Raw genomic sequence first — 25,167 nt, 5'->3', positions numbered from 1 at the left:
GAACATGAGGGCAACCATTAAGAAGGATATTAGGGAGGCTAAAAGGCAATTAGAGAGGAATATAGCAGATAAAATTAAAAATGACCCAAAGAGATTCTTTAAGTATTTTAGTATTGACAGAGCAGTCAAGGAGGAAGTGAAGTGCATCAGGAATGGTAAAGGTAAATTAAAAATATAGACAGTGAAATATCAGGTGCTCTAAACTCACATTTTTCTGAGGTCTTCACATGTGAAGAAGTAGATAACCTCCCAGTGGTAAAAGGAACTACTAAGCAGGCACTGAGTAATTTGGAAATTGTAGAGGGAGAAGTTCTGCTTAGATTGAATAGGCTGAAATCAAACAAAACTTTAGGACCAGATAATATTTATCTTTGAGTTTTTAAGTAGGTTAGCGAGTACATATATAAACCCTTAACACATATTTTTAGGAAGTCACTGCACACAGGGAAAATATCAAAAGAACTGGAAAATGGTAAATACAGTATTATCCCACTACATAACAAGGATGTCTAGGTAGATCCAAGCAACTACAGGCCAGTAAGCTTAACATGCATCACAGGTAAATTAATGAAAATAATTATTAAGATAAGATTGAGCAACACATGGCAAGAGCAGGAATTTTTCTGAACAGTCAGAATGGCTTCAGAAGAGGGGACTCGTGTTACCAACAAGCAGGGCTAATTCTATGAAGAAACAACAAGAGGATATGATCAAAGTGAAGCATATGATATCTATTTTGAGTTTCAAAGGGCATTTGATAAGGTACCACAAGTGGGAGATCAGAGTGTTGTTTGTAGATGGGTGAAAAATTGGCTCAGACACAGGAAGTAGAGGGTTGGCTGATGTTAAGAATAGTGTTCCACAGGGGTCAGTGCTAGGGCCTCTGCTTTTTTAACATATAAAAGTGATTTGGAAAGGAATATAAGTAACAAGCTGGTTAAGTTTGCAGATGATTCCAAGCTAGGTGGATTGGCAGATCCATATTACTAACCGAGAATGCTAAACCGGATGATGGACGCAGGCACATCCGGCAATGGGCCGTAGCTGCAAAAAGACGTACTGCGCAGGCGCAAAAAGAGTCCGTGAGGGTCGGCTGAGGAGCCGAGAAAGGCGGATAGAAGAGGGCGAGAGAGGCGGATGAGGGGCCGCGAGAGGCGGACAAGACCACAGAAAAAAGGAGTGAGCACAGGAAAAATTGAGAAATGAGGCGCAAAGAGCACCGAAAAAAGGAAACGGCACATAAAAAAGTATTCAAACGCAAGCAAAGCACGAAACACATTGCACACGAAACTAGACCCAAAAAAAAAAAAGAGGCTCGCGCACAACAGCAAGGCACCCCCCCCCCCCAAAGGCACCGGACGGGACACACACCAAGAGGGGGATTCAACAAGCCCATGGAACACAAAAAAAGAACACAAAACCACCCCACAGACCCTACAAGCAAGGGACGGGACACACACAAAGAGGGGGATTCAACAAGACACAGGAACACAAAAAGAAAGAAGACGCTCGCGCGACAACAATCCTCAACCCCCCCAACACACACACACACACATCCATAAGAAGTGACACCCAAAGCCACATATTCTAAAGTGAACATCAACACCTTCACACTAGACAGCATAGGTGTCAGCATTGGTGGATCTCCTTACAATAAAGCACTATTAACCGTTCACCTGCAGAAAAAGAAACATATTAACAGTGACTGCGATCCTTCTTATTACTTATCCATATTTCGCATGCTGAGAAAGAAACAAGTCATGAATACACGGTCACGGGTACAAAACGAAAAGGAAAGGATAACAGGAACAAACACACGAAAACGAAAGAAACAACAAAATAGACGGCTATGCAGCATAGGTGGATCTCATTACAATAAGGCACTATTAACCGTTCAACCGCAGAAAAGGCTCCATATTAACAGTGAGTGCAATACTCCTTATTACTTATCCATATTTCTAAAAGAAAAAATGTCTCGACTCCAAAAACGCAAAGCTCAACTAAAGCTTCTAACTAACGATGTACCTAAAAGTAAAAACTTTATGAACTGCATTAGATCCTACAATGGTTCATTTGCTTTTGCATATACCGGAGTAAATATCAGGCCACCAAAAGGCAATGGCCCATACTACTTTCGCATATGTGCACAAATACTGCATCGCATTGGAACAGTGCACCCTGAAACAAATCAACAACGCAAATATGCACAAATCTACATCCTAGATCCACATGACGCAAACTATCAATCAAAGTGCTGCATCGCAACAGGCACGGATTCAAAACGAAACACCTCCCGTCTCAGACATACGTTAATGGCAGCGAAGGCTACAACGGGCTTCTCACACAGCACAGGCAAATCGATTACAGCTCCAAAACAACACGTCCCAAATACTACACATGCAACAACGCGCCTCTCAAACGGCACAAGCAAAACATACACCAGGAAAATTCATTCGGATTAATGAATGTCATTTGCAATCATTGTCATTTAGTTCACTTCCCTGAAGAAACAACTGGCAATACAAGTTATACATTTACACGTTGTTGTCAAAAGGGTCAAATTAGACTGCCTTCTTTACATTCATATACTGAATATCTACAGAGGCTTATAACTGACGATGTACCTGAAAGTGAAATCTTTATCAACTACATTAGATCCTACAAATCGGTATCCACTATGAACATTAACGGTGGCACTGCACGTGACATCCGTCTTGAAAAAATGTTGTTTATTGATGAATGTTCAATGGCATGAAGTCACTTACTCAACACCATTCATAAACTTCTACAAACGTTTATGAATAATAATATTCGATTTGAAGGAAAGGTACTTTTATGAGGAGGAGATTTTAGACAGTGATTAGCTATTCTTCCAGATGCCATGCACTCAGCTATTGTTCAGTGCACCTTAAAATACGCAGTACAAAACGAAAAGGAAAGGATAACAGGAACAAACACACGAACACGAAAGAAACAACAAAATAGACGGCTATGCAGCATAGGTGGATCTCATTACAATAAGGCACTATTAACCGTTCAACCGCAGAAAAGGCTCCATATTAACAGTGAGTGCAATACTCCTTATTACTTATCCATATTTCTAAAAGAAAAAATGACTCGACTCCAAATACGCAAAGCTCAACTAAAGCATCTAACTAACGATGTACCTAAAAGTAAAAACTTTATGAACTGCATTAGATCCTACAATAGTTCATTTAATATGCACAAATCTACATCCTAGATCCACATGACGCAAACTATCAATCAAAGTGCTGCATCGCAACAGGCACGGATTCAAAACGAAACACCTCCCGTCTCAGACATACGTTAATGGCAGCGAAGGCTACAACGGGCTTCTCACACAGCACAGGCAAATCGATTACAGCTCCAAAACAACACGTCCCAAATACTACACATGCAACAACGCGCCTCTCAAACGGCACAAGCAAAACATACACCAGGAAAATTCATTCGGATTAATGAATGTCATTTGCAATCATTGTCATTTAGTTCACTTCCCTGAAGAAACAACTGGCAATACAAGTTATACATTTACACGTTGTTGTCAAAAGGGTCAAATTAGACTGCCTTCTTTACATTCATATACTGAATATCTACAGAAGCTTATAACTGACGATGTACCTGAAAGTGAAATCTTTATCAACTACATTAGATCCTACAAATCGGAATCCACTATGAACATTAACGGTGGCACTGCACGTGACATCCGTCTTGAAAAAATGTTGTTTATTGATGAATGTTCAATGGCATGAACAAACGTTTATGAATAATAATATTCGATTTGGAGGAAAGGTACTTTTATGAGGAGGAGATTTTAGACAGTGATTAGCTATTCTTCCAGATGCCATTCACTCAGCTATTGTTCAGTGCACCTTAAAATACGCAGACAATTGGCATTGCTTTCAAAAGATACAGTTAGTAAAAAAGATACGATGTCCAGAACCAGATCATAACAATTGCTTATTACAACTGAGAGATGGTACACTCACCAATACAGATGGACTTCACCCACATATTATTACAATTCCTCAAGCCTTTATCTGCGACGACTTAGTTACAGAGAAATTTGGAACAGCAATCTCATTAGACCAAATGCCCCTTTTAACACAACGCACTATATTATGTCCAAAAAATATTAATGTGGAAAACATAAATACCCAAGTCATTCCATTACTTCCTGGAAAGACACAACTCTTTCTAAGCTCTGACAAACTTGACTCTGATCACAACAATAACCATCTTAAATGACCTTACAAGTTCTGAGCTGGAATTACCTTTTACACTTAAACGGCGTGTACAAAGAAATTTTCAAATAAACCTTTACACTGTGCCACACACTTTATTGGGTGCTTTCTATTTGCATCATCTACACCGTCACACTATTCTATATCTCATTCATACATCACGCTCTTTGTCATTCCCAACACCAGGGGTTGGCGAGCGAAGCGAGCAGGGGGCAGAGCCCCCTAGTAATCTAGAATCTGTTGAATCATTACAGAGGGACTTGGGCAGCATACAGGCTTGGGCAGAGGTAAAGTATTACACATAAGATATAAACATGTTAGGTTTGAATACACAATGAGAGGTCTGAAAATCGAAAGTACACCTTATGAAAAGGATTTAGGAGTTGTAGTGGACTCAACACTATCAACCACCAGACAATGTTCAGAAGCCATTCAGAAGGCTAACAAAATGTTAGGTTATACGGTGTGTCCAGTACAAGTCCAAGGAGATTATGCTCAACCTTTATAACATACTGGTGAGGCTTCATCTGGAGTACTGTGTGCAGTTTTGGTCTATAGGCTACAAAAATGACAGCAGCACTAAGAAAAAGTCCAGAAAAGAATGATTAGGGCTACTGGGTATGAATTATGAGAAAAGTTTAAAAGATCTGAGAATTTTCAATTTAAGCAAAAGAAGAATAAGAGAAGACATGATTGAAGTGTGTAAAATTATAAAGGGAATTAGTACAGTGGATTGAGACTGTTACTTTAAAATTAGGTCATCAAGAACACAGGGGCACATTTGGAAACTTGTTAAGTGTAAATTTCACATAAACATTAGGAAGTTTTTCTTTACACAGTGAACCATAGACACATGGAATAAACTACCAAGTAGTGTGGTAGAAAGTAGGATTTTAGGAGCTTTCAAAACAAGACTTGATGTTATTTTTGAAGAAATAAGTGGATAGGACTGGTGAGCATTGTTGGACTGAATGGCCTGTTCTCATCTAGATTGTTTTATTATTCAAATTATTGTAATAGTCAATGTTTTCTCTGGCACGTGTGCAATTTAAAAATTTAGGGTTGAAACTGACTAAACAGTGATTTTTTTATTTACAGTAACAGTCAATATTTGTGAACCACAGGGATTACAAAGGGACAAAAACTGATGCTTTAAAACAGAGGAGATGCATTTTATTATGCTGTTGAGAAACTGTCTGTTTCTTTACGGTATGGTGGTGCCCAGTAGAGCTCTGCCATCTGGTTCACTAATCAGCTAGTGTGTGTCTGAAGCATTCATTTCAGTTCAGGTCATATGAGGTTCCTCTTAGAAGGAAGAGTGAGTCATAGTAGTAAAATTGCTTACTGGAATGAAGCTATGTTTTCTTTTCTGAGGAAGGGCTGGGCATAAACTGTTTTTTCATTTTTCCTAGGAAGTCACTTGACTTTTGTGCCACTTTTTGAAAGAAAGATCTGTTCTGCCTCTCTGCTTTTAAAATAAGAAGGAGGAGACAGCACACTTTACACCAAAGAGTGGAACAGTAAGAAAAGTAAAATTAATATTAGTCTGTTCATTTCTGTTATCAATTGCTCGAAATGCAGTCAGTGAGATGTGTAACTGAATCTCTTATCATGGAGCCTAACGAAAGCATTTGATTAGCCCCTCATAGAAAAAGAGATGAGGGAAAGGCAGTAGGCAAAGGCATACCTGTTTAGATGACACATGGACCTGAAAGGTAGTGTCCAGCACAAAATGGCAGTTTATGGAACAGTAAATGGTAAAGCCAATGATTTGCTTGTGCCTTTATACCTTGTATTACTTACATTTGATAAGGATTTTTATACCCACGTTAGAGCCACAGAAGAATTCTTTTAGCTTAAGAGTGAATCATATACTTGAGGACACCAGTGGAAATTAAGTGTAGAGTGCATTTAGGACTAAAGCCAGAAAGCGCTTCTTTACGCAGTTGTGGGAATCTAAAACAAACTACTGAGACATGTAGTTGCAACAGAAACCTTGACAACCTAGAAGTATCTGAATGAAATACTGGGACAGCATAGCTATTAGTTAAACAAATGAGTCTGATTGACTGAAAGGTCTTCTCTCATGTTCTTATCTACAAGTAATAGCCAGCCACTGAGATTCTTTGTGCCTGAAAGATACTGCATGCTGCTACATAGGGTTACTGTCTGGCAGAGTTGGCCAAAGACCATCTGAGCTCCCCGCCTCCCTTGTGGATTTCACATCTGGCTACAAGCACTTGCCAATCTCCAACAAACCCACTGTCATTTAAGAAATAGGGGAGCTTCCACCTACCACTGCCTAGGGGCATGTGCCCTTGTGCTGGTCTTACTGACCAGCATTTTATTTCTTAAACCAGGAATGCCAGACTCAGATGTCGAGAGGCCTCAGTGGCCACAGGTTTTCATTTCTGGCGTTTTCAACATCAGTAATTATTGTTACAAATAGCGTAGACATCGTTTGTTTTTATTTTAATTGAATTATGTTTTCGAATCCAGAACCTTGAATTGTTTCTTTTTTCGTCAACTAATAGACACACAACAAAGAAAAGCAAAGCAAGCCACCAAATGACCAGCTAACTCATGAAGTTCTGGAGGGTCACTCATTTTTCTCTAATCAATTTCTTAATTAAAATTCCTTTCTGTGTTGTTACTTAATTCAATGGCTTCTTAGTGTTTTCATTCTGTGACAGCAGACTTTTATGAAGCTGATTTTCTTTATTTCTGAGAACACCATCAAAAGGGTTGGTACAGAATAACAGATGCATATGATAAAATATTTTCTTGAAACAAATATTCTATGATGGAAATATGCACATGAATAGGCATCTGTTGACTTACTGTGCCTTTCATTAATACTTTTGTCCACTGCTCACAAAAACAATTACTGACCCTAAATATTAAACAAGCAACTTAATTAAAACGTAGGCAAAAGAGGTTTGTGGCATTAGCAGCAGCAATTGCTTACTAATTAAATAAATGCAAAGGAAAGGTTGCAGCTGTTGCAGTCCTCCAGGATCTGAGATTAAAACTACACCTCTAGGCAGAGTATTGAAACATTTGAATTCCAATTAAAGCATTCATTGGTCCTTTTAGCTGTAATCTATTAATTTGAAACAGAGCAACACTTAAAACACAGTATAACTTTGCTCCTATTGGTGTCATACACATATACTTCGAATTCCAAGACCTGACGTTCAGTATGGTGATTACAAACGAAAGGTCCAGGAACCCGAATACATGTTAGAGAAATATGGCAGATAATAGTAGCAATGTTGCCTCACAGATTCAGTAGACTAGGACTGGTCACTATCTTTTTAGACTTTACCCATTCTGCCTGTAAATGCAAGGAAATTTATAACACCTTGAGAAGCGTTTCTGTATTGGAATACACAGGAGTACAGCCACTGCTTTGCTGGATCAAGAGAGATTAATTAATTAGTTGATTGATTAATTGATGTGGTTTAGATATGTACTTAGAATGTAAAGTTAGGATCTGCATAAAGGACTAAAATTTGACTTTTGAATGCATATATCATGATGATTATTATTTTATTTTAATTTTCCTAGGAAGAGTCAACATGCAGAGCTGGACTGACCAGGTGCCCAATTCTAGCAACTTCCTCTAGAACTTTTGGAGAATATCCAGTCACTCTCAGGATATCCAGGGTATCCTGTATCTGCCTCTCAGTCTTCTACTAGTAGACTGTGATTGTGGGGTGTTATAACTACCCAGACCCACTTCAACTGGCTCCTGTCAACCCAGAAAAGAAGCAGGTCCACTCTGACATCCTACTGTTTTACTGAATACCTCATCCTGTCTCAGAGAGTAAGCCCAGCAACCTTGCACAAGAACCTCATTTCAAATATTTGTTCTCACACAATCTGATTATCTTGGTCACTACCCAGTGCTCTTCTACAATGGTGAGGATGGTGAGGTAGACAAGTATATCAACAGCTTTTGGTACAGACTTAACCCCCACTTCAACACAACTGCCTGGTGCAATATTCATAAACTGCTTCCACTGCAATAAAGCATCAATAAATCTCAACCTTCAACTCTGTCCTTATTAATAAGCAAGATGCTGAGGTACTATGGATTCTATCCAGGCTGTGGAACAGTGGACAAGCTCTTTGTTTTGCGTAAATACTTTAGTTTGTGAATCATGACTACAAGTGCTTTGTGGACTTGGAAAAAGTTCATTATCATATACACAATGGGCTTCCTAACTACATATCTAAACCGCATCAATTAATTAATCAATCAATTAAGTAATTAATCTCTCTAGATCCAGCAAAGCAGTGGCTCTACTCTTGTGTCTTCCTATACAGACAAGCTTCTTAAGGAGTCATAAGGAATTAGCCCAGTAACCCTGCACAAGAACCTCATTTCAGACACTTGTATTCATGATTTAATTTTTCCAGTTACTACCAGAGCTTGTGACTATAGATGAGGATGGGAAGGGATATCTTCTGATAAATCAACAGCTATTTCTTTTGACTTAGCTCCAGCTTCACCACCATGCATTAGTACAAAATTCATAAAACTGCTGCACTGATTTCTTGGTCAGTTTCATTCTCACCTTTCATCTCACTTGTGTCAAAAGATCCCAAGGTACTTCTTCACATAGGGCAGCCGTTCATCTCTTACCTGCAGGAAACTAGGCAATATTTTCTGGGAAAGGAACATGACCTCAGATTTGGAGATGCTAATTTTCAACCCAACCATATCACATTCAACTATGAATAGTTCCACTATGCACCAGACTGCAGAATCTGATGAAAGCCAAGAAACAACACTATCTGTAAACAACAGGCATATAACCCTTGGGTTTTAAACACTGGATGTCCTTCAAACCAAAATTGCACTGTCATATCCTGCCCAACTTAATTCATGAAAAGGAGAAGAGAAAAGATGCATCCATGACAGAATTCAAAACCCACATTAAAGGGTTTCCACTTAATACCAAAAACGAAACACAACTTCACAAATACAGGATCTGAATGGCAAGCAGCAGTGGCCCCTGGAATCCCATATTTTTGCAGTACTTTCAGGGTTAGAAGTAAATCTTCAGGCCACCTGAAAGTCATTCTCTATGCCCTCAACCTTGTGTTCAAACACAGTGTTTGATATGGACTATTGATAACTAACACAGAAATCCAGTAACAGTTAGTTGCATATCATTAATATAACTTTAGAATAATCATGCCAGGCTTGTGATTGACTATTTAATGCTAATAATTGTTCTATTATATTAAAAAGGTTAGATGGAGAATTTTCTTCTTTTTCTCTTTCTCTTGGGTGGGGATTGAATCTTGGTTTGCTTTTTGGTTTTTTGTTCACATTTTCTCTGGATTGAATTTGAAGTAAATTATTGTATCTGTTATGTTATTATTTGTTTGAATGAGTAGTGTGCAGTTTTAATGTTCTGCTTTTCAAAAATAAAAGAAAAGAAATACACTTTTGGTGATAATAAAAGTTGACATGAATGTGATTGCAAAATAATATCACCTTCTTACTTTACCCACATACCAGAAATGTGCATTTTATAGTACGCTAATTTGTGACCCTACACTAGCCCAGCAAATGAGTGTCAGTGTTTATGACTAGGCCATGCAATGAACTAGCATCCTTACTAAGATTTGTTCCTTCTGTTCACCCAGTGCTAGTGAAGAGGTTGTTGGTCCGAGCTCAGTTTACAGTTGAAGGACCTCCACACTATTCCTTTATTTATGTTGCTTTCCTCCACGGATTCTAGTTCCTTCTCACATTCCGGTTAAACGTATTGGTAACTCCAAAGTGTACATTTGTGTTTGAGTATGTGGCCATGCACTAGGATGGACTAGAATTGCATCCAATGTTTGAGTAGTTTTAGCAAGTTATGCAAAATGACACACCAGATTTAATTTCTCTGATAGTTGATATGCCTCTGTAGACTCAGATAAAGTCTTCAAGGTTTATGGGGTCTTAATCCATAGTAACATAACCTATGGATCAGTAGGCTAGCCTAACTGACAATAAATCCAAAATGGGCTCTGTATGTCTGTGACGATCCAAACAAATTATAGTGTGTGTTTTTATACCTCTGATGCAGACATACAAATAGTTAGACAATAATGGTAAAAAAAGATATTGCATTCTTAATAGATGTAAAATGCTCAAGTATGACTAACTAAAACATTCATCCCACCATCCACAGCATACTTTAGCCAATTCTCAGTCATTACAAGGAGACAGCCTGTCTTAGAATCATTGGATTGGGTGGTAGCCCAACAGGCATTATTAAAAACTTGTTAACATTTGAAAAAAGAGAATAAAAGTTGATTTATAATGGGAATATTTTCATTTTAACAAAGGGTAAAGGCCAAAAAATAAACAGAATAAAATAAAAAAACTGTTTTCAAATTATCAGTCTAAATAGGATATACAGTGCATCCGGAAAGTATTCACAGCGCATCACTTTTTCCACATTTTGTTATGTTACAGCCTTATTCCAAAATGGATTAAATTCATTTTTTTCCTCAGAATTCTACACACAACACCCCATAATGACAACGTGAAAAAAGTTTACTTGAGGTTTTTGCAAATTTATTAAAAATAAAAAAACTGAGAAATCACATGTACATAAGTATTCACAGCCTTTGCTCAATACTATGTCGCAGCAATTACAGCCTCAAGTCTTTTTGAATATGATGCCACAAGCTTGGCACACCTATCCTTGGCCAGTTTCGCCCATTCCTCTTTGCAGCACTTCTCAAGCTACATCAGGTTGGATGGGAAGCATCGGTGCACAGCCATTTTAAGATCTCTCCAGTGATGTTCAATCGGATTCAAGTCTGGGCTCTGGCTGGGCCACTCAAGGACATTCACAGAGTTGTCTTGAAGCCACTCCTTTGATATCTTGGCTGTGTGCTTAGGGTCGTTGTCCTGCTGAAAGATGAACCGTCACGTCAGTCTGAGGTCAAGAGCGCTCTGGAGCAGGTTTTCATCCAGGATGTCTCTGTACATTGCTGCAGTCATCTTTCCCTTTATCCTGAGTAGTCTCCCAGTCCCTGCCGCTGAAAAACATCCTCACAGCATGATGCTGCCACCACCATGCTTCACTGTAGGGAAGGTATTGGCCTGGTGATGAGCGGTGCCTGGTTTCCTCCAAACGTGACGCCTGGCATTCACACCAAAGAGTTCAATCTTTGTCTCATCAGACCAGAGAATTTTCTTTCTCATGGTCTGAGAGTATTTCAGGTGCCTTTTGGCAAACTCCAGGCGGGCCGCCATGTGCCTTTTACTAAGGAGTGGCTTCCGTCTGGCCATTCTACCATACAGGCCTGATTGGTGGATTGCTGCAGAGATGGTTGTCCTTCTGGAAGGTTCTCCTCTCTCCACAGAGGACCTCTGGAGCTATGACAGAGTGACCATCGGGTTCTTGGTCACCTCCCTGACTAAAGCCCTTCTGCCCCGATCGCTCAGTTTAGATGGCCGGCCAGCTCTAGGAAGAGTCCTGGTGGTTTTGAACTTCTTCCACTTATGGATGATGGAGGCCACTGTGCTCATTGGGACTTTCAAAGCTGCAGAAATTTTTCTGTAACCTTCCCCAGATTTGTGCCTCGAGACAATCCTGTCTCGGAGGTCTACAGACAATTCCTTTGACTTCATGCTTGGTTTGTGCTCTGACATGAACTGTCAACTGTGGTACCATATATAGACAGTTGTGTGCCTTTCCAAATCATGTCCAATCAACTGAATTTACCACAGGTGGACTCCAATTAAGCTGCAAAAACATCTCAAGGATGATCAGGGGAAACAGGATGCACCTGAGCTCAATTTTGAGCTTCATGGCAAAGGCTGTGAATACTTATGCACATGTGCTTTCTCAATTTTTTTAAAAAATTTTTTTAATAAATTTCCAAAAATCTCAAGTAAACTTTGTTCACGTTGTCATTATGGGGTGTTGTGTGTAGAATTCTGAGAAAAAAATTAATCCATTTTGGAGTAAGGCTGTAACATAACAAAATGTGGAAAAAGTGATGCGCTGTGAATACTTTCTGGATACACTGTAAATAAATATATGCAATGGAAAGATGAAATAATATACAAAAGGCTAATGATAAAAAAGAAAAAAAAGAATACCAATACATTTTTATACCCACTCATTCCAATACAGCAGTCTTAGGGTCAAAAAGCCTGTCCCAGTAACATTAAGAACAAGGTTGCATGCAGGGATGTACAGGATTCCATTGTACCACAAGGGACATTAATGCACAAAATTAATTAATTACTCTGTAATTTACTTCACTCATTTGCATAACATTTTGAAACACATTTTACACACACCCATACTCACTATTAGTGGGACCAGTCAGCCAGTCAACCTGCATTACAGGCTGTGGGTGACAGCTAGAAACAGCTCAGACATGTGGAGCACATGCAGACTCACTGCACCTCCATAAAACTCAATACAAACACAAAGAAAATAAAGGGTAAATCCAAAGACATGAACATATATTTGTAACAGAAGGAAAAAATAGTTGAACATTATGAAGCCGTAAAATAGGTTTCAAAAACTTTTGATTGTTTACTCTTTATGAAATATATCACTTTTAACAGGCTGTGAAAAATTATTTGAGCTAAGATCAAAATATAAATTAGTAGAATATTTCAGATATCGCAAACAAATTAAATTAAACAGCAGCTCAACTCCTTTATTATACCAGTACATTTGAATAATTCCAGCAAGGAACTTTATAATTTTTTATTCTGATTATTTGTACTATAGCAAAGTAGGTGGTGAAGTCATTAAGCCTCTACAAAAAGACTGTTTATGGGTGGATTTAATTCTACCATGAAGGAATGCACCAGATCAGCAATGATGTTCAGCCATCAACATGAATCAGCTGGAAAAGGGATTTACCAGTGACCATTGTTAGCATTCTTTAGAACACTGCACCTACCCCATGTTTTCCACAGACTATAGCTGACTCTGTTAGGTCATCAACTACCTTACATTATTCATGACAAGATGCATTGAATTGAGAATTCTGATATTTGTCTTTCAGGATGTAGAAACATTGCTGCCTCACAGTAAGTATATCTGTGTTCATGTCCTGGTCCTGCCCTGTGTGGAGTTTGCATGTTCTCCCTGAGTCTGTATGGATGTCTTTCCTCAGTCCAATGGCATGAAAGGGGGATTAGCAACCCTAAACTGGCCATTGTGGGTGTTTACCCTGTGATGGGCTGGCACCATGTCCAGGGATTGTTCCAGCCTTACATCCAAAGGTTACTGGGTTAGGGTGAGTAGCCTCCTGCTCCGCCACAACCCTGCTCAGGATTAAGCAAGCTTAGAAAATGGTTTGGTATGGTCTTTCAGGATTAGTGTTGCACTAAGCTGTTAGATGTAGGCCACCTTTTATTATTCTTCACTAGATGTGCATGCACTTTGTCGATCTCTTTCATTAATGATATTTCCATCACCACAAATCAGACTTGACAATGTTTTATTGGGCAGAGGTCCATTCTTGAAACACCTTTGATGTGGACACAGTTGAAAACTAGCTGACTCTGCATTTGTAACTTAACTATTAAGATGCTCTTCTACTAGTAATCATTTACAAACCCTGATGCTATTTTGCCTCCATTATGCTTTTGCAGTAAGTTCCTACAGTCCTGTGGTAGTTGTGAAAAAAAGCTCAAGCAACAGCACAATAAAAACAGCAAAAATGGCATTTACCACCTTGGAATTTTGACAAATACCAACATTGGAGACAGAAACAGAGATACACACCAGATTCATCAGTCAACCTCTTAGGTGAAAGGGCTCTTTCCCAAAAACAGACACCTACATAAACTTCCCCACTGTTAAGGCCATAGTGAATTTTTCAAAACTAAAAAACATGCAATGGCACAAGTCACAGCACACATCACTTGACTTTCTTCCCATTCACACATCACAAATTTGGCTTGCACTGTTTCAAATCTCTTTCCAGAGGTGGGGCCACTCTGATATCACCATTTATGAGACTTACCTCAGGCTATTTAAGTCAGGGAAAAGGAGAGCTCAGGACTGGTGTGTTGAAGTTTTCTGATGTTATAGAAAGTATTCAGTTTTCTTTGATTTAAATTTCTGGATTTCGACTGTGAATTCTTCTTACAAAATGTGGTTTTGGCACTGTTTACGTTAGTTAAGTTTTGTCATTGATAATCTCTTAATTTATAAAAATTATTTGGTGGATGGTTATTTAAGACAAAGGTTTAATTCTACATTATATTTCCTTTCTCTTGAGAGGCACTTTGAAACTGCGGGACAATTACGTTATTTTTAAGAGCTGACCCCCATTTATACTTGCATAGATGTAATTGCCCATTATAGATCGGGTTAAGCCAGTTGGGGCGAGGCCTATTCTAGGCAGACAAAGTAGGCCTGGCATGGCTAGTGGAGTCTTTAGGAGGCCTCATACCCTTTTCGCTACCATAATTTTTTTTTATTTTGCTTCTGAATCAGTAATCTTTTTATATGTTTTTGTACAAACTGGTGTTTATAAAATTTTTTTCACTGTTTTTCTATCCATCTTTTTGTAATTATTAATTACTCTGTATTGTGTCTCACAGTGGGGTCCTATGATTGTATAGCTGCACTGAGGATGCAGTATGGCTATTCACATTGTTGCTCTCTCTGTCTCATAGACAGGGCCATCTTAGCATGTTGGCACGCTGTGCAGTTGCCCAGAGGCCCCATGAGCATAGGGGTCCCATACTAATCTATGCATGCTGTGACTTGCTGAGTGGTTGTGTAGGTAGAGGCCCCAGTGCACTGCTTTGCCAGGGGGCCTATAATTCCGTTAGGATGGCCCTACTCATAGACACTAAGAACCGCCAACCCCTAAATTTTTGAGCTCCTCACTATTATGCAGAGCATTTCTAAGGTTAATTGATTTTACTAAAGCCCCCAAAGAGTCACGGAGCAGATAGCATGAGTTCATCACTCCCATCCCCACAGTAAGTAAAGACAAGCACAAAGGGGGGGTTAAAGTGGTTCAAGCCAACAGTCACTGTCTACGGTGGCAAATGCTCCTAAAGTTTAGAAACACAGCAAAAGCAATGATTAGCAACATTCCTTGTTTAAGATAGGCAGGCTACTGTTTATTAACCTATAAGGGAATAAAGTATTGTTTATGACAATTATTGCTATTATTCCTACAGAAAATGTATAATAAATTCCTGTGTGCTGGTTGTGTTGGTTAGTATTATGTTATGACATTGAAGGTATGCTCAAAGGCTGCATACATTCATTTTGCTTTCAACACTAGCTTTTTCAACTGACTTGCTGCCTACTTTCAAAAAATGTTTATAACAACTCACTGCATTTTCTGTCTATAAACTCAAGTGCATTACAACCAAGCAAGGCATCCTAAAGCTGCAGGTGTTTATGAGAATGTGTCTCTATAGCTGCACATGGTATGTGTCTGCTTGCTCTGAGAGGAAGAAGGAGGAACTGCTTTTTGGGAGTCCCATTTGTGATCAGGCGGGTTCGGTCCTTTGACAGAGATGAGAGAGTTTCATGCACCTGCCCAAGGAATTGTGTTCTAAGAATTCTGGCTATGTGTAATGGGTTTGATGCTGTTTCAATTACTGAAAAAGGATTATCAGCAGAAACCGCTAAAAAAAAAAGCTTTTACAAGTCCAATTCAATTAAGTGCAAACTCAGTAGCGACTCTTAACAATAATGAAGCATTGTAATCTAGCAAAACATGGAATCCAAAAGAAAGTATTTGCTAGAAATCCCAAAAGCTGATAACACCTGAAAGGCTCAGGTGTATTAATATCTTTCTTTTTTGTTTCTGAAGAAGCCATAATATATACATTATATATAAAATCATCTTACATTGTTCTTTGGGGTTCTATTTCATAATAATTTTACTTTTTCTCGCTGAAAATCGTTGTACAGAAAAAGGTTGTTATCTATTGCACCAGATGTAGCGGCTTCCTGAGTATCACTTGTTGGAGGAAAAAAAGCTTTGATTTGATATGCTTTTTTAAACTACATTGGAATTGTTTGCTTGTGCATCTTAAAATTTCTTATGCCAAAAAAAAAGATATAGAGAGTAAAAGGGTTATAATGTGTTTACTGATAAGTGAGCATCCAGAAATTCTGTTTTTGGTATTTAGTGAACAGTATAATGCCCCCAAAGGCACATACAAATGTCCCGTTTATTTAAAAACACATAAATAAAAGTGTCCACTAATTGTGTCCAGGACTAAAGTGTCCAGTATCCAATAGCTTGTGCCCGTCCTCTCCATTCGAGCCACTGTCCACCAAACGATCTGTGCACGTCACTGCTAGTAATTACAATATTTACTCTGAAAAATTACCTTTCCTAATTACTGCTTCTGGTTGGAAAGCACAGAAACCGCTTCACAATGTTACCAAAAGAATCAACGCTGGTGAAAGAAATCTCGATAGACATGTTTTCCAGTTTTCTCCATTTTCCCAACCCGCCGCGCTCTCCACTCCACTTCTTTTCCCTAGAAGTCAGTAGGCGGGGTCGAGCGGGAGGGAGAAGAGACAACTACAGGAGCGCGCGTCTTCCTGTCGCTCGCGCACTTTCGTTCGTCGTCGTCGCAGCAGTTACTGCAAGGTGAGTGACGCACTGGGTCTTTATAATCACTTCTTTTAGCCAAATGTTATTTTAACGGAGGCTTAGCAATAGCTGCAGAAAGTCGCAAGTTGACCTTACACTTTATGAAATGGTTTACACGGGCCCGTTTTGCTGCGGAATTTTGATGTTCGGAAGTAAAAAGTTGTCATCACATCTGATTGAAACATGGGAGGTTCCGCTGCGCCCGTGGACTTGAAAAAGCGTGTTATATGATCGGAGAATATTGTAAAAAAAAGTAAAGGAGAGGAACTTTTATTGAAATGTAATGACGTCTTCACAGTACCCGGAAGAGGTCTTGTGGTAGTCTTGCAAATTAGAAAACTAAATCACATTCGTGATAAATTAGCGAAGGAGAATATGAAAAGTATGTCACTTATATCAGTGTTTGATAGGCAGACTGAGACGTGTGAAATCGTAGAGTCGACTCCTAGAGAAGACATTGGATTCAGTATTGTTTATGACGACGCATATGAAGAATCGGACATATTGCATGTTATATTAGTTAGTTAGTGAATGAGGCTTCGGGTGTGGCAGGTGGGCAGCTTTCGTCCCTAAGCCTAAAGAAAAGTTAAAAGTTGTCTTCAGCAAGATGAAAATAAGATCTTTAAAATTGAAGTGTCAAGTAATCCTTTTTTGTAAATATATACAGTATATATTTTTTTAAACTAATGAAACTTTTTATATACTGTATGTATACAATTTGTATGGTACAGAGTTTAAACCAGACTACCTTTTAGTTAACGGTAATTCCATCCACTTGTGATGTTAGGAAAGACAGGATAGGCTAAGAAAACGGCAATCTGTTCAAACCCATTTAATAAAGTTATTTATTATTTAACTGAATAAAACTTAAGTAAATAGTCGAGTTTTGAATTTTCACCTTTGTTACAGTTTTGGCCTTCCCTTTAAGGGTGTGATCATAACAATAACACAGGAAGATCTCAAAGTAATAAACAACAAAGCTATAATCCTAGTGCAGTGTTTGATTTGGAATACATTCTAAAGTAGTTTTTTGACCCCTTTAAATAATTTACAAGGTTCTGAATACAAGGGATCCATATTTAAAAAGAACACATTACACTTAAGTGTTAAGTTGTAACATTTAATAAATATTAAGTGTTTGCCAGTTCGCAGTATTTTTGTAACTAAAAAAGCAAAATATGCTTACGTTACACAGCACTGAACACTATTCAATCATTGCGTTATGAGACAAAAACATATGCATGTCAGTGTAAAAAGATATCAGACTCTGTCTTGTTAATAGAAGATCATTAAATTCACAATTTTCTTGTTAAACCAGAAACATGGAAAAAAATAAATGGCCAAAGTGTTGGCACTTATGATCACTAATGTTTACCCTGTTATTTATTGACAGTGCAAAAAAAATTGTCTTTTTGTGCCTAGATACCTCTGGCATCTTGGTATGTAAATTTTCCATCCTCCACCACTAGTTTTACTGTGATCAGAGAGGTCAGTTCTTTCAAGCAAAAATTAATTATTGAAGTGACATCATCAAAACCTCTTTTTTCAGTATGAAATAGACAGACAAGTGTAATCCTATTTGACCTACGGACATCTTTGTTTGGCTAATATACTTAAGAACTGAGAAACATCCCTCTGGAATCTAAATCATTATATTATCAGCCTCTTCAGAAAGAGCCATTTACCCTTCATATAATGGGTTAACATAAATGCTCAGTGAGGACCAATGATCTTCATGCTTATTATTAAGAGAATCCAGTTTATCATCATCATGAGTGTACAAGTGTTTCTTAGGGAATGGATTTTACCTATGAAAGTGCTAGCAGTTTAAATTATGATACAAGGTCTGTTAGGAAATCTTCTGTCTGATTCCACCCTTTTTCAGTTCACTCTTGACAGAGTTCTCTGTGGAACTTTACAGAATGAGCACAGTCCTTGATATCTGAGGATAGGTTTAGCACATAAAGTCAAGGTCTACCTTTTGGAAAACAAGATTAGTTATGTCAGAACTTGAACGATATTCATGAATATGACCATGACACCCAAGTGAGGTAAAATGCACAAAGCTGTCCTACAAAATCATTCCTCTGAAATGACTAGCACAGGTTCCCAGCATCTGTATATAGATTCAGTTTCAAGTTCTCCATAAATGAAAACCACTGTAGTTTTTCCCAAAAAAAAACTTCACATAGTAGTACAGTGAAGTAATAATCTTGAAGCATCCGTATTTTCTGCTGTCTGACTTAAATCTAATGCCAAACAATATACCATGCAGTTTGTAGTTTCCAGTGAAGTGATTCATTTCACTTGCTTGTAACTCATACCCTGAAAACAGCTGTAACACAAAGTAAACTTATACGGTAATTTGCATAAAGGAATAATTAACTCAATCACACATATCAATGTAATTTTATTATTTATTGGATTAAATATTTGTAAGGGGAAACATAGATTTGATTTAACAAGGTCATGTATTCAATCAGAATATATTTGATTGATTAATAACATATCATTCCTTTTACTTTGATAGAACACATTGATCTTGGACTGAGATAAAAAGCGCTTTCAAAGTGCAGAGCAGTGTAATTGTGCATGAATATGAATAACGTTTACAAGTATTGTATTTTTCAGTGGTCTCCACCTTTGATTTAGCCTTGACTCTGATACAAAAACTGACTGGGCTTTGTGAAGTGTCCAATTCTTTATCACATAATTAAAATTTACCTTTATTTTACTGCATTTCTAATTTCACATTAGAGATCCATGTAGCCAAAAGCAAAATACCACTAGAATTTTTTATGTTTACATTTTCAAATACACAATTCACAAATGAGAGCAGATGTGTGGAATATGTTTATTAATCATTTTAAATGGCAAGAGGTTTTCACTAGAAATAAAGTAATGATGGTAGTACAGTGATAGCGCTGCTGTTTTGTGGTAAGAAGGCCAGGGTTCTTGTCCCGGGTCCTCGCTGCATGGGGTTTTCATGTTCTCCCAAATTTCTGTGTGTTTCTTCTGGGTGCTCAGTTTAACTCCCACAGACCAAAGACTTTCAGGTTAGGTGAATTGACATTGCTAAATTGGCCCTAGGGTGTGTGTGTTCACCCTGTTGTAGTGGTCTACACTAGAATTACTAATCTTATCTTTTAAGTTATTAATATGCAGTATTATTCCTAGCTAATTTAATAAATATAGCATCCTAGTTAGAGTTTAATTATTAATAACTGGATACAAGTTTCAAATGAAAAATGAAATAAAGTGATGTTGACCAAGGAGTGCCCTAAATGTTAAAATAACACAAAGAAGATTTTCATGTGCTTTTAAAATGTGCTTAAACTTAATAGGGTTTAATTAGTCACTGTTCCAATTCTAGTTCATTACAGCCTCTTCTTCTATGTTGCCTCAAAATGTTGAGATTTAAAGAATTCAGACACTAGACTGAAAAATGTTCTGTACATAGTATCGCATACTCATTTGTGCAACTTGGTGTAATTCAAATCCTTTATAATTTTTTCCTGATCAGTAAGAAAGATGATCACCTAGAACAAAAATAAATAATAAAAAAATATATATATATATATACACACATACACACACCAGTCAGCCACAGCATTAAAACCACCTGCTTAATATTGTGTAGGTCCTCCTTGTGCCTCCAAAACAGCACTGACCCATTGAGGCATGGACTCCACAAGACCTCTGAAGTTGTCCTGTGGTATCTGACACCAAAACATTAGAACAGATCTTCTAAGTCCTGTAAGTTGTGAGGTGGGGTTTCTATAGATTGGAGTTGTTTTTTCAGTACATCCCAAAGGTGTTTGATCAGATTGAGAACTGGAGAATTTGGTGGCCAAGTCAACACCTTGAACTTGTCATGTTCCTCAAACCATTCATGAACAATGCTGAAAGAGGCCACTGCCATCAGGGAATACCGTTTCCATGAAGGAGTGTATGTGGTCTGTAACAATCATTAGGTAGGTTGTACATGTCAAAGTAACATTCACTTGAATACCAGAACCTAAGATTTCCCAGCAGAACATCACCCAGAGCATCACATTGCCTCCACGGGCTTCCCTTCTTCCTATAGTGCATCCTGGTGCGGTCTTTTTCCCAGATAAATGATGCATATGCACCTGCCCATCTACATAATCTAAAAGAAAATATGAATTATCAGACCAGGCCACTGTGTTCTATTGCACCCTGGTCCAGTTCTGATGCTCAAATGCCCATTGTTAGAGTTTTTGTTGATCAACAGGAGTCAGAATGGGAACTGTCTGATCTGCAGAAACACAGCCCCATATGCAGCAACAGTGATGAACTATATGTTTGTCTCATGGCCAGCAGTAATTTGTGCTGCCGTAACTTTTCTGTAGGATCAGACCAGACAGGTGAGTTTTGCTCCCCTAGGTGCATCAATGAACTTTGGGTGCCCATTATCATGTCAATTGTTCACTGGTCTCCATTTTGAAGATGCTGTGTCCCAGTTCTCTAGCTATCACAGTTTGGCTCTTGTAAAAGTCACTCACATACTTTTCCTTGGTCATTTTTCCTGCTTCCAACACATGACCTTCAAGAACTAACTCTTCACTTGCTGGCTAATATATCCCCTTGACAGGTGCGATTGAAACGAGATAATCATTCACTTAATTTGCCAGTGGTTTTAATGTAATGGCAGGACAGTGTATGTGTATATACATATGGTATGCAATGGTTTGGGCACCCTTACTTAAAATGTTGCATAAAATGCTGAACAAAATGCATCATCTTTAACTTTAGGCCTTTTGGTGAAGAAAGGAAATGAGCACCATGCCAAAGTTTGGCCATCCCAAGATATCTGAAGTCTCTGATAACTTTAACCAAGGTCTCAGACCTTAATTAGCTCGTTAGGGCTATGGCTTGTTCACAGTCATCATTAGGAAACCCCAGGTGAGGCAAATTGGAAAGCTGTTTAAATTCTCCGACTCCTCAAACCCTATTCCAACAGTCAACTGCCATGGGTTCCTGTAAGCAGCTGCTTAGCACTCTGAAAAATAAAATAATTGATGCTTACAAAGCAGGAGAAGGTTACAAGAAGATAGGAAAGTGTTTTCAGTTAGCTGCTTCCTCACTTTGTAATATTATTAAGAAGTGTCAGTTAACATGAATGGTGGAGGTCAAGTTTAGACCTGGAAAATTGAAATGAAGTCAGGAGTCCCTAGTGAATGGGTCCTAAATAAAATGCTGAGTGATCAGAATCATAAGATATTATGTACGTCACTTGATATTTCACTGCTTGTTCTTGATGTTTCTTAATTTCTCGTGTTTAATATTTGCAGCTTTCATTTTCTTAGTGGTAACCGAAAGACAAGATGTCACAGGAAAAAGAAGGTAAGAAAAAAAAAATATGAAAACACTTCACTAATCAATTTAAATAACCACAATACAGTTAACATCTAAAAGTATGGCCAAGCTAAATCTACTTTAGTACTAACACTGGAGTAGACAAATTTCAGGCACCTTGGTTGTTTAGTGGTTTACATTGTTGCCTCACACAGCAGGAGCACAGACTTAAACCCAGAACTCAGGTTCTCTATGTGCATGGAGTTTAAACATTCTCCCTGTTGTTTGGATGGGTATTTCAGCTATTCTAATACATTACTAAAATTTTCAGGGTGCGTTAATTATGGGAAGAAAATTTTTTTTATGTATTTTTCTATATTCTTTTATATACAGTGGATACAGACAGTATTCAGACCCCTTTACTTTTTTACGCACTTTAATACATGTATGCAAGTATTTTTCTTTTAGCCTCATCTAAGCAGTGGCGTAACTTGGATCATGTGATAAGTTGTGTACTTTGTTTCTAACTTTCCTAGTAACTTTTCAGTCTATTGGTTGATTCACTACTTTTTAGCTGTCTTTCTTATCTATGTCTCTATGGGCTTAGAAATTTCTGTATCTAGTCAGAGTAACTCTAGTAGAAGGAAGAGGTAACTTGCCACTCTCCAATAGAATAGAATAGAATGAATAAATAAATATACTGTATACAAACACTTTGCAGAGTGACTTCAGATAATTTATTTAAAAGAAATCCATGACAATTACCAACTCGGAATTAGGCTACTGTGTGTATGTGTGCGTGTTCATTCATGTTTAAGTGTGTCTAATGATCAACTGGCACCCCAATTTGCTTTCCTGATAGGCTACAGCCCACATTGGATTCAGCTCATTTGATGATGAATTGATGATTTGTCTAGCCAGATCAACTTTGACATTATTCTGCTCAATGTGGATCCTCCAGTGTTTGACATAAGGAACTGTGAACTTTTTATTAATGGATGCATTTTTATTATTTGTCTTATTGAGGGGAGGGCAAAGGTATCGGGCAGCATAGTGACAACACTTATTAGGGATGGTCATCTGAGGCAAAACTGTTACTTGAATTTTCAAAGCATTGTTTGAAAAATATTTTATGAGCCCCATCCACACTGTATCTGACATTTTATTTTTTGACACATTAGAAAAAACAATTTTTACTGTTAAGTTTTAATTACTACTTCATTGTACATGCCTGATAAGCAAGACACAGGCAAAGTAAATGAATATCAAATTCTTTGTTGTTTATGCTAATGACATTTTAACAATAGTTTTTCCACAATGCCATACATTTTAAAATTATGCTAAGGACTTAATAACAAGCCCTTCTGTTGCTTTTAATCCATGATTCTGTTTAGGAGAATTATTGTGTTAATGTGGTCCATATAAAGGTGTAAGTGCAGCTGGTTTAGAATGAGTCATGCTGTGGAGAATACTAGCTTTACCCATTGAAGTTGACATTGAAGCTCATTTTTATGTATCTTTTAGAAGGAGTTCCACATAGCTCTTTTTGAAAGCTTCTGCAGTCTTACCATTTTCCTTTACTGGACCAGCCTGTCAGACATAGACTATAATTACACTGCCCTCCAGTGGACTTTAGGGTTCTAAAATTAAAGAACACAGACCACCTTTAAAAAGTAAAATAAAAGTCCAATTTAACTGGATTAAGTGAATTTTAGGAATGTAATGTTATTTGATGTGAAGTAGGTGTTGATTTGTTAAGTCCAGCCAGTCCCTAAGACAACCCATTCAGGCACAATAACCACTGAGACACATATGAGTGAATTCATCACACTACATTTTTCAATAACTTCCTATGCTTTTAGCTGGTGATAATACCTCTGCAGTTCAGAGGTAGGGGACACGGCTGCTTTCTCTTCCAGTGACTAAAGTTTAGAGATCCTTAAATATAGTTAATATTAAACAATCCTTAAAATAATAATGAAGTCCTAAATATGGACTAATTGATTCATTATACATACTCACAAATTCTAGTGGTGAATCATGCAAACCAAAAGTTAAGCATGGAAAAGACTCAATTTTACTATGTTACACTGACTCTTTCATAACTAATTTACAGTTGCTAGTTAACCTAACTGGCATGTGGTTAGGATGATACATTAACCAGAGTACCAAGAGAAAGACTATACAAACTCGGGAAAAACTTGCAAGATCCACAAAACAGTGTAGAGTGTAACAATTAACCTCGTAGTTAAATATAACATTATTCAAACCGGCGTAGTCATTTTCAGGTATGTGAGGATCATGAGCCTCCCAGCATTACTGGGTGCAAGGCCATTGTGGCGCTCACTCTCCCAGGGCTAATGAGGAATAACCAGTCAACCTAAGCAGCATGTTTTTGAAGACATTTAGACAGAAAATGGAATGCCCATACAATAAGCAAACTCCACAGAGATAAGAGGGTGCTGGATTCAAAACCAAGAACCTGGATATTTGATTAGGCAGCAATATCCACTGTGCCACTTCCTACTTAAAAAGCTGCAAATTCAAAATGCATTTAAGTTTGAGTTTACTTCACTTATTTGCAAAGCGTTATTTGTCCTTCAATAATAAGTAACAGTTACAGAAGCTATGAAAATGTAATTAAGAATAAAAAAACTAAGTTTTGATTGCACAAGCCTTTGCACTTGCACTTTTCCCAAACAAACATAAATCCTCCTAAATGAATACGTCAGTGTGCTATGAATTTGAATCAAAGGTGACTATGAGCCTTTTAAAGAATCTGTGGAGATCTTTGGTTGAGAATAGGTAAACTATTAATTGTTGAAAAATTAAAGTTTTATCCCAAATACATATCTTTGAAGAAGATCCATATGAAACTCGGGAAAACTGTCCATATTTTGGAAAACATTTTGTGGGATGCTGACCTTATACTGAAACTTTAAACATCACT

The 25,167-nt window shown here is 37.8% G+C and overlaps 1 protein-coding gene across 2 annotated transcripts in view; it reads left to right on the top strand.

Moving 5' to 3' along the window:
- Nucleotides 1–16,812: 16,812 nt before the first annotated feature.
- Nucleotides 16,813–25,167, top strand: part of LOC114655484 (uncharacterized) — a 40,684-nt gene continuing 32,329 nt past the window's right edge. Inside the window, exons 1-2 of one of the 2 annotated variants that reach the window (XM_028806525.2) lie at nucleotides 16,813–16,895; nucleotides 22,214–22,265. In XM_028806525.2, the coding sequence (XP_028662358.2) occupies nucleotides 22,247–22,265 (19 nt within the window). In that variant the 5' untranslated portion in view covers nucleotides 16,813–16,895; nucleotides 22,214–22,246. The remainder of the gene's footprint in view (nucleotides 16,896–22,213; nucleotides 22,266–25,167) is intronic. The other variant, XM_051923453.1, reaches the window with a different exon arrangement.

This window comes from Erpetoichthys calabaricus, chromosome 1 (genome assembly GCF_900747795.2).
Source record: "Erpetoichthys calabaricus chromosome 1, fErpCal1.3, whole genome shotgun sequence".
NCBI lineage: Eukaryota > Metazoa > Chordata > Cladistia > Polypteriformes > Polypteridae > Erpetoichthys > Erpetoichthys calabaricus.
The sequence above is the reverse complement of the archived record's forward strand: the minus strand, read 5'-3'. Positions and strand labels throughout refer to the sequence as shown.